General features: G+C 46.8%; 1 protein-coding gene across 1 annotated transcript in view; it reads right to left on the bottom strand.

Moving 5' to 3' along the window:
- Positions 1-4,463: 4,463 nt before the first annotated feature.
- The window catches only part of LOC307070609 (glutamate receptor ionotropic, kainate 3-like), a gene marked incomplete at both ends in the record, with an annotated part of 112,141 nt that continues 105,509 nt past the window's right edge, over positions 4,464-11,095 (bottom strand). Inside the window, 4 exons of the mRNA XM_079729137.1 lie at positions 4,464-4,946; positions 6,514-6,764; positions 6,907-7,132; positions 9,403-9,620. Coding sequence (XP_079585263.1) covers positions 4,464-4,946; positions 6,514-6,764; positions 6,907-7,132; positions 9,403-9,620 — 1,178 coding nt within the window. The remainder of the gene's footprint in view (positions 4,947-6,513; positions 6,765-6,906; positions 7,133-9,402; positions 9,621-11,095) is intronic.

Raw genomic sequence — 11,095 nt, 5'->3', positions numbered from 1 at the left:
GAGTAGTGAGGAGTGAGGAGGAGGGGGAGAGGGGGAGACAGAGGTAGGAGGGAGAGAGGGGGAGACAGAGGCAGGAGGGAGAGAGAAAGGGGAAGAGAAAGAGGGAGAGACAGGAAGGATGGGAGATTCGACAGAATGAGAGACAGATGAAGTTAGGGAGAGACTTAAGCTAAGGGAGAGAGTGTGTGAGAGAGACACCTAAAGGATGGGAAGAGAGAGGTTGAGGCAGAATCAGAACATTTTAAATAGTCCTAAATGCAACCTGTGGCATTGATTATAATAACAGCTGAATCCCTTAAAATGTTCCTGTGAGGTTTAGCAGGGAGCTGAGCTCTTTGGCTGGGTCTAACTTTATTTCAGTATCTGTGCCTGGATTATATTTTCCATTCTTATCATAATCCATGAATCCTGTCATCTATTCATCTTCTCTCTCTCTCTCCCCAGCTCTCTCTCTCTCTCTCTCTCTCTCTCTCTCTCTCTCTCTCTCTCTGGGTATTCTCCTGGTATGTTCTGGGTATTCTCCTGGTGTATTTGGGTTATTCTCCTGGTGTATTCAGGGTGTTCTCCTGTTGTTTTCGGGTTATCTCCTGGTGTATTCTATGCATTCTCCTGGTGTATTCTGGGTATTCCCCTGGTGTATTCTGAGTATTCTCCTGGTGTATTCTGGGTATTCTTCTCCACATTCATTTTTCTCATTATCTCTGGCCTCTTCATATTCTCACACCATCGTCCTTCTTTTGCTTCACTGCACAATGCCCCCCACCCCCCTTCTCCCCCCTCCTGCTCCCCTCACATCTCTCTTAATTTGGCCTGCCTCCTCTCCCACCCCCCCGACCCTCACCCCTCTCTCCCCTCCGTCCCTCCCCCTCCCCCCACCCCTCTCTCTCCCCCCACCCCTCTCTCGCCTCTCGTCTGGCTGTGAAGGGATTCATCGATGAGGAGATAGTGAACCTTTCCCTCACACGTATGCAGAGAACAGCCAAAACATGCTCTCTTCGAGCACTGATTAATAAATACTCGTTATGATAGTATACAAGGTATTTTAAACACAGTTTTAAGCAGAAACACATGCCAATTAACGCTGGAATTATAGTTTGTATTTTTTTATTTCAAACTTCATATAACCCATACAGCAAACTGTACAATTGAATTATTCACAGTGTGTCAAAAGGAAATAATTCAATAGCTTCTTCATAGCATTTTGCATGTCCTGGTGTTTCAACTTGAACGTAGGGTCCTCTATGTTTTCTTACGACATATAGTTACTAGGAAATCAAAATCTTTTGGATTTTTTACAAAACCTTACAAAAACTATATTCATAGAAAGTGTGGGCGTTTTCACAGCGAGAACCTGGATAGAATGTTTCCATCTCGGGTCTCTGACCTTTTGGTCGTATCTGAACCACCAGCTGTGAACACAAACTAAACACACGTTCAAAAGGCCTGAAACTCATCCACAGCAGACGGAGCAGAACACAGCGTCACACTCCGTACCCCTTCAGTGTCAGATGACCTCGTTCACATTCGTTTAGGACAGGAACAAACAAAACAAACCATTTCCAAACCCAGGATTAGAGCTGATTGACTCAGCCCAACTCAGACCCTGTCTTGATCTCAAATCATTTTAAAAAACAGATTTTCTTAAGTTACATTGCACACATTACAGAGGTGAACACAGGGGGCCGGGGGCCCGGGGCCCAAGAGGTCCACAAGGGGGTAAAAAAATGTACTATAGAGGAACAACAAACCAGCTAAAGATCTACTGGCTCCCAGGGACATGGCTACCAAACAAAGCCTACGCTAAAGGGACCGGGAACCACGGACTAGTTCACTCTTAGAAAGATATTAGGCGTGATAAAAGAGATTTACATATACTTTCCCTTGTTAATGGTCATAGTCCATTAGAATATAATATAATCTATTGTATTTCCAATAAATTAACACAGAATAGGACTGAGACAGTGGAGGAAGGAGGTCCGTTCAAATCTTTTGAAAGTAACATAATTGATGCCACGACTTTCAAACAAACTGAATGCATTTAAAAATTTAGCAAAATACATTTTGTTCTGCTTATTTGTATCTATATACTCTACTCTGCAGAAGGGAATTAACATTTATACAGTAACCAATTTACACTGGACCAGGTGATCAGTTTTCACACACATTGGGTTTACCTTGAATAATAGGCAGCTGATATTATTAACACACAACCTCTCGACTTAAAAGGCAGGACTTAGTCTTGACTTAAAGAACAGGACTAACTTAAGTCAGGAAACAGCAGATTCGACTTATAAGGCATGACATTGTCATCCTAAGCATACATAGTTTTCTTGACTTAAACAGCATGACAAAGTGGTTCTAACTTAAAAGGCATGAAAAAGTCTGGACTTAAAAATCATGACTTATTAGTATTGACTTAAAATTAAGAATAAAGACATTTTTACTTAAAATACATGACATCGTAGTCTTGCCTTAAAAAGTGGGACTTCAGTAGTTTTCTTGACTTCAAAGGCAGGAAATATTCTTGACTTAAAAAGTTAGACGAAGAGGTCTTCAATTTTAAGTCAGGACATATTCTTGACATAAAGGTATGACTCAGTGGTAGTAACTTATAAGTCAGGACATATTCTTCACATAATGGTATGACTAAGTGGATGTAACACATAAGATCGGACATATTCTTGACTTAAAAGGCATAACCTAGTTGTCTTGACCTAAAAGGCAGGACTTTTTCTAGGTTAAAAAAATCAAGAAAGCAGTTTTCACATAAACATCTCAAACTGTTTCAACTGACCATCTCTTCCAGCTTGACTGACATAGTATTGACTTATTGATCTTGACAGTTTAAGTCAAGACTTATCGATCTTCACTGTTTTGGAGTGGTTTAGGTTTAAGTCTTAACCTCACAGAGGTTTGATCTGTCTGTTAATCTATACTCAAAACTTATACGGAACCAGAACTCAGAAACCCAATTATTAAAAAAACCTGATGCTGCCTTTGAACCAAAATACAGTAAAATCAAAATGAGACGACAGTTCATCCTTCACAGATCAACGTGACAAGCGAACCCATTGGCGAAAAGGGGCACCAATATGAACTGCAATACTAGTAATACTAGTTATGTTAGTAAAAGTACTCGTAATATTATAATGCTAGAGTGGTCTAGAAGGTAAGAGGCTAGGTAAGCTTGCTGATTGGTCGCTGGGGCCAGGTGTTGCTGAACACTCGGACCATTTGTGAAGTCAAGGACCCAATCGACAGCTTCCCTTCCAGACACCTACCACAGTGCCTCTGACAGTCCTCTGACAGTCAACCGCAGGGCTTCTGTTAGAAGTTGCTGGATTTGCTTCGGTTGGTTCCCTATTGTATGGGAGTTTTACCCTTTTCTCCATAATTATCATAATCATCATCATCGTCCCCATCATCATCACCACTGTTATTGTTCCATTCATCAGTGGTTGTATGCATACGGACATGTGCGTTAAGTTGTTACATTGATGAATTGAGTGCGAGCGCGAGTCCCCAGTCAGTGGTTTACACCGGACGCTGCGTTGAACCTCCATGTCGGATGGGACCAGGGAGACGCGCTGAGATCCAGGTAGAAAAGTTCTACTAAAAGGTCATCTTTGGCAATTGTACTTTACTTGGACCAAGATCTTTTAACAGTGAAAGAAAACAAGAAAATCAACCCACAATGAAGGCAAACTTCTAATGTAATCTTATTAAAATGATTCTGCCCCAACACCAACACAGAATTACATAAGATGATATTGTACAACATAAGATAACTCTTATTATTTTTGTAGATACATTTCAAACCTTGAATCAATCCTTCTATGCAACAATATTGAAGTCGAGGTCTGTTGTTTCGACACTATTCACTGTTGAATGGATCCTACTGGTAATTATTAATGTCTCCAAAGTCTGCGCCATGTTTGACAAAATGGCTTCCGTCAAACATGGCTCTTCTGTCTCCACGTCGGCCGTGGGTTGGCGGATCACACTGAGGTATTTCTCTGCCCTCTGCTGCCCCAGATGTCCGGTCGCTCGGTCTACAAAAGGGTTAATGTTGAATGTGCTGTGTGGCGTCCTCGTGTGTCTCTTATTGCTCCGCCTTCACCGCGTCCAGAGCATGCCCCCTCTCTGACTCACCCTGTGCTCAGTGTTCCTGTCGGTTCTAAACGTTCCTGTGTTGGATCTAATGGTTCCTGTGTCGGTTCTGAAGGTTCCGGCAGCAGTTCTAACTCACTGTTGGGTTTGTGTTCGCACACGTAAACATCAGACATGAAGTCGGACGGTCAGGGAGAGTCCTGCCTCTGGCTGGGGGCATCCCGCCGGGAGGGGGCAGGGGGAGAGGGAGAGAGGGAGGGAGGGGGAGAGGGAGGAGGAGTAAGGGGGGGAGGGGGAGGGTGGGAGGGGGATGGAGGAGGGAGGAGGGAGGGAGAGGCGGGGGTTGGGTGAGGTCATACCTGTGTCGCCGAGGCGGCCATCTTGAGTTGCCCGTGCTTGGTGAGGGTGCTCATGTTGCTGTGGGAGACGGAGAGGGGGCCGTGGTGGTCGCCGTGGGAGACGGAGAGGGGGCCGTGGTGGTCGCCGTGGGAGACGGAGAGGGGGCCGTGGTGGTCGCCGTGGGAGATGAAGCGGGGGAGGGGGAGGTCCAGCCCGTTGTCCTGGGGCTCCGAGGGGAACGGCAGCCGGCTCAGCAGGAGGGCCTTCCCGGGCAGCGGCGGACCTGTCGTCACGGGAACACGTGGCTCCTCCCAGGGCTGCAAGTCGTGTCCTTTCCCGGGAGTCGGCGGTCGCTGTACGTGTGCATGTTGATCACGGCGTCCATCTTGCTCGGCGGCGGTGGCGGCGGAGGAGGAGGGAGATGGGCTCGGTGTTTGACACGCCTCTCGCAGGTGAAGGACAGTCTGATCTCGTCCACCATGGCACTGCACAAAGACCTCTGGGCGTAAGGGGGGAGGGCGAGAGAGGGAGGGGGGAGGGGAGACAGACAGGAGGAGGGCGGCCTTAGCTTCATACCGTCTTCATACCTTCATACTGACAAGAAGTGGAGTCCTCGTGGCCGTTCTCCTGCTTACATGCTTGACATGTTTTACACGTTTTACATGTTTCACATGATTCACATGTTTTAATGTTTTACGTGTTTCACATGTAAACATGTTTTACATGTTTTTTTGGGACATGCATCTTTTGTCTGAGTGTGTATTTGCAGGTTGTTTGTGAGTCATTAAGTCCAAGCACAACCACACAAACTACACAAACACATACAAACCCCACACACACCTACAAACACACCACACAAACACACACACACACAAACCCCACACACACACACACAAACACAAACACACACATACACACACAAACCACACACACACACACACACACACACACACACACACACACACACACACACACACACACAGACACACACACACACACACACTAACACGCACTAATGAGCGAACCACAGACGCAGGCCTGGGAATCCACCAATAGGAGATCTGATTTGCTCTCCTGACATTTGCAGTGACTAATAATGGATTAATTTCATATGCTCCAATTTGCAATGAATGCTTTTAAAATAAGTTGTGTTATCGCGGCCAAGTTCCTGGGATTAGTCAGAGTCACGCAAATCCTTTCCTGTCACGGCTGAAGAGAAAGGCTGCGATGCTACGGAGGAACGCTCCCCGCTTCCTGCTCAGAGTGGGATTAAACACGATTTATGTCCTGCTGGAGCCTAATTCAATTAATGTTCACTTCATCTGTCGTTATTCGCTATTATCGCAACCCTATCCTACAAACTCATAATCCAAGCTCCTAACATCACCCACTATATGATCTACTACATCATGACCTACCGTTCACTATGTACCCTACTGTTCACTATGTACCCTACTGTTCACTATGTACCCCAGTACATTGTGCTTTACTACATCGTCCACTGGGCCTTAATGAGGATCTGAGTCATGGTGAGGTTAGGGTTAGTGTCAGGGTTAGGGTTAGTGTTAGGGTTAACTCTAACACTAACCCTAACCCACTACATTGTGCTTTACTACATCGTCCACTGGGCCTTAATGAGGATCTGAGTCATGGTGAGGTTAGGGTTAGTGTCAGGGTTAGGGTTAGTGTTAGGGTTAACTTTAACACTAACCCTAACCCACTACATTGTGCTTTACTACATCGTCCACTGGGCCTTAATGAGGATCTGAGTCATGGTGAGGTTAGGGTTAGTGTCAGGGTTAGGGTTAGTGTTAGGGTTAACTCTAACACTAACCCTAACCCACTACATTGTGCTTAACTACATCGTCCACTGGGCCTTAATGAGGATCTGAGTCATGGTGAGGTTAGGGTTAGTGTCAGGGTTAGGGTTAGTGTTAGGGTTAACTCTAACACTAACCCTAACCCACTACATTGTGCTTTACTACATCGTCCACTGGGCCTTAATGAGGATCTGAGTCATGGTGAGTCATCCCTCGTGGTGAACATCCGGGGGAGACCGTCTACCTGCTCACGCTCGGCCGTCTTCCTCAGCTTGTAGACGAACTCTGCGATGGCCACGAACACGGAGAGCACCAGGCCGGAGGCCAGCACGATGAAGATGCCGCCCAGGTTCTGGATGCCCATGGGGCCGCTCTCGCGCCGCTCCTCCCCCTGGCAGCTGGTGCCGCTCCACCACTTTTCCTTCAGCATGTGCAGCCGGCCGTCCTCCAGGATGCTCAGGATGGCGATGGTCACCTTGTCCCTGTAGGGGGATCCTGACACAAAACAGCGTCAGACGGTGAGCTCCTCAGAACATCCTTGTTCTCCTTGCTCCTATCTCGGGTTCCATCTCGGTTCTGATTCCACATTTGGCAGGCGTGTGAGTATAAAGCATGCCGATTGGCCGGGAGGTCTTACCGAGGGGTGTGCCCACGCCGTAGCCCTTGCTGTCGATGATGCCCCCCACCTGTGTGAGGTTACAGTTGCGGCGGGTGACGTAGTCGATGGTGGTGGACTCCATCAGCAGGGCGTAGTCCGAGCGGAGCACCCGCTGGATGCCCTCCTCAATGGACTTGACCAGCGACGAGCTCGGCTTGCTGCTCATGAACGCCCACATCTTCTCAAACGTGGACACCTTGGACTTCTGATGGGAGAACCGTGAGCAACGCTTTAGTTGGAGAAGCTTATTTTTATCATCATAACTTTATTAATAAAGCCCCTTTCAAAAACAGAGACAAACTCAGACAGTCCCTTTCGTAGAGAGAAAAATATGTTAAACATATAAAACAATACGCAGGGACAATCTGGATACGCATCAAGGTCAAATCTAAAGCAATAAAATAAGAGATTAAAAGGATACATTATTACAAATATTACAACTTCGGCAAAAGGATGCCAGATAAAAGCAAGAGGGTAGAACCATGTTTCAGAAGAGGTTGAAAAGATGGTTCTTCTCTCGGCCCGGCTGCCATGGCGACCAGACCAGTGAAGGTGTTCGCATAAAGCAAACATTCAGAGACCTCTTCCAAAATGGACTGACCCTCCAAGGGGAAAATCTCTTCACCATGACAAAGTTTGATCCAGAAAAACACTTTAAATGATGCCCTGGTAATATAAAGTCTGTTCTACTGATCTAAACACATCTTTAAAAAACTCAGCCAAAAGGAGCACTTATTTCAGATGATTAGCCATCGTGATCAGTCTGTGGTTGAACTAACTTCAGTCTATTGTTCTGTGTACTGAGAGGGGCCCGGCCTCGATTCGCACGGTATCAGGACATGTGGTCACGCAGTTTGCCAAGAGGGTCAAAATCAAACCGTGTCTAATCCAGGGAAATGAGTCTCAGAGCGGCCATGTCTGGTAACAATTAAAGGCCCTGGGAGGGGAGACCAAAGGACACTCAGAGCGGCCATGTCTGGTAACGTCTGTGTGGAGGAACAAACCAAATGTGCTGGACTAATATTTGGAGAGCTGGTGAAGTGTGAAAAAAGATGGACTCCATGTCGTTAGATTGATGAATTTATCAAATATACCAACCGAATTAATGGGTTGCCAATCACATTTTTTGGGTTAAGTGGCTCTAGTCAGGTATGTTTTTGTGACATTAATGAAGCTGTGTAGCATTTAGGTACTTATAGGACTCAGGGCGGCCAGAAAGATGATATTCTGGTTTGTCATATCGAATCAAACAGAGGCCATGACAAACTGATAAGTATACAGGTTCGATCAGGGGGTTAGTGGATTCAGAAAAGGGGGTTAGTGGAATCAGAACAGGGGTTAGTGGATTCAGACCAGGGGGTTAGTGTATCTTCATACAGTAGTGAGAATGAGGACCAGAGAGAGGCCGGGGTTAGTGTATCTTCATACAGTAGTGAGGATGAGGACCAGAGAGAGGCCAGGGGTTCATCTCTATCTACTTTCATTCTGCTCCCGCTCCGAAATGTAAATCTTTACAGATAAAACTCAATACCAAAAACGAGTAAAAAGTTGTCACATGTATATCAAGACGTATAGCTATCTCTTTCCCCTGTATGTTTGATACAGAGTGGAATCCTGGTAGGAATAAGATAGGGAATACAAATATAATAAAATATTATGAGTTACAGCAAGTCAAACATTTACATACAAATACCATCCCAGAGTTAGCTCCAGTGTGTAAAGAAACATACTATCCACCACCTCAGAATACTCCGTCAGCAATGCCGGAACTTCCACAGGAATGTGCATTATCGTTGTCCTTCTCAGAAAACTGTGGATTTGCGCAGAGTTATTCAGCAAAAACAACAGGAGCATCTGAGGCTGATCCAGAAAAAATAAAAAAATATGTCAAAACCCTGCAGGCCAAAGCTGAAAGTTTGAAATAAAAAAATCATTATGGGGGAAGAAGTTCAAACGCTGTGGAGAAGGGTAGGAGCAGCAGAATGCTCTGACTGGGGATTAGCTCCATACTGTAGCTCACATACATATATTCACTGGGTATTGATTCTTTTTGGGCGGCCAACAGGCTCACTCTAAGGAGAGGGAAAGTTCTGTGAAGAGAGGAGTAAGTCTTATGGGGGATTCTCATGTTTATGAGTTGGTTTTCACCATGAAATATAAATGCTTTGACCCCGGGAAACACAATCAAACTAACTAATCAATCTTCTGCTTCTTCTCTCTGGAACTGTCTGCCAGAGGGGTGTCCTCATCGTCCATATGTTCAAACAACCTCTTTAAACATACCTCTTTAGTTGAGCTTTCTCCTAATCAAGTAGCGGGACATCTCTTCTGGTTTCTTCTATTAAAGAAAGGAACGGTCCCTGTTGTGTAATCTCCCCTGTACAGCACTTTGTTGAAAAAGAGCTGTATATATAACGTTTATCTGATTCTGCCTCTGTCTCAGGCGTTAAACAACTTGAACCCCGTGCTGCTGACCTTGAAGAAGGTCATGGTGGCGCCGTCTTTCACCACGCCATAGTCGATGCGGGTCTGCTTGGCGATGTCGTCGGCGGACTCCACGGGCGAGTCCATCCTCTCAATGGTGAGGAAGGCGGCCAGGTTGGCGGTGTAGGAGGAGATGATGATCAGGGTGAAGAACCACCAGATGCCCCCGATGATCCTGGTGGACAGGGCCTTGGGCATCAGCTCTGAACCTGGGGAGAGCCACGACACCAGGCGGGGTCAGGAACCGCCCAATCACAGCACAGACACAAGGTGGGGTCAGGAGCCGCCCAATCAGAGCACAGACACAAGGCGGGGTCAGGAACCGCCCAATCACAGCACAGACACAAGGCGGGGTCAGGAACCGCCCAATCACAGCACAGACACAAGGCGGGGTCAGGAACCGCCCAATCACAGCACAGACACAAGGCGGGGTCAGGAGCCGCCCAATCACAGCACAGACACCAGGCAGGGTCAGGAGCCGCCCAGACGCTCCCTCTCTCAGGTGGAACATACGCCCTGTGTGAAACGGTCTCTCTCTCAGGTGGAACATACGCCCTGTGTGAAACAGTCTCTCTCTCAGGTGGAACATACGCCCTGAGTGAAACGGTGTCTCTCAGGTGGAACATACGCCCTGTGTGAAACGGTCTCTCTCAGGTGGAACATACGCCCTGTGTGAAACGGTCTCTCTCTCAGGTGGAACATATGCCCTGTGTGAAACGGTCTCTCTCAGGTGGAGCATACGCCCTGTGTGAAACGTTCTCTCTCTCAGGTGGAACATACGCCCTGTGTGAAACGGTCTCTCTCTCAGGTGGAACATACGCCCTGTGTGAAACGGTCTCTCTCAGGTGGAACATACGCCCTGTGTGAAACGGTCTCTCTCAGGTGGAACATACACCCTGTGTGAAATGGTGTCTCTCTCTTGCCAATGTAAAGTAATGTCTTCCTCCATGTTGAACGTTGTTTTCTGGGTGTGTAACTGTGTTGTATGTGGTTCAGTTCACTGATGCCATATTGTTCTCCGTGTGGTAGAGCTCAGTGACTGCAGAGGGATATCAGCGTAGTGTTTACCGTGTCCCTGACTGTATGGAGGTGTCAAAGTTACTTTAGCCCTGCTTTCTGACAACCTCTAACATGCCCTTGGATTCCTCACCCTCCTCTCCTCTACACGGAAGATTTATGAGGCCAATTCTGAAGAGTAACCAGCCCACTGGGGGAGGTGTTGGGGTGGGGGTGTGAGTGGTCAGGTTTTAACCTCCTCGCTAAATTTGATTGGATTCGTCCTTTGTGTTTTCACAAAGGCCTGAGACAGCGGCACAACGCCCTCTCCGAGGAGAGCAGCTCGCCGCGGCCGGCGGACGGAGAGAGAGGACAACACGCGGCCGAGTGAATCCACGCTCGCGCTATAAAATACTGTTGTCAGCAGTGAACATTGGCACCGCCGCGCTCTAACAGATACACAGCAGATTGGACGTGGAGTGCCAAGAAAATAAAAGCGCTTCAATGTGCTTCAGGTTTTTTCCTTGAAGTACAAAATAAAAGCTTGTCAATATGCTTTAGGTTTTTCCTTGAAGAACAAAATAAAAGCGTGTCAACGTGCTTTAGGTTTTCTGTTCAGAAGGATGTGTGTCTCCTGTAATATAAGCGTCCTTCCAGAGATTATTTAGACTGAGACTCCCCTTCCTCC

Source organism: Pollachius pollachius (assembly GCF_949987615.1).
Source record: "Pollachius pollachius genome assembly, chromosome: 1".
Taxonomy (NCBI): Eukaryota; Metazoa; Chordata; class Actinopteri; order Gadiformes; family Gadidae; genus Pollachius; species Pollachius pollachius.
Note: the sequence above shows the minus strand (reverse complement) of the source record. Positions and strands in the feature narration are given on the sequence as shown.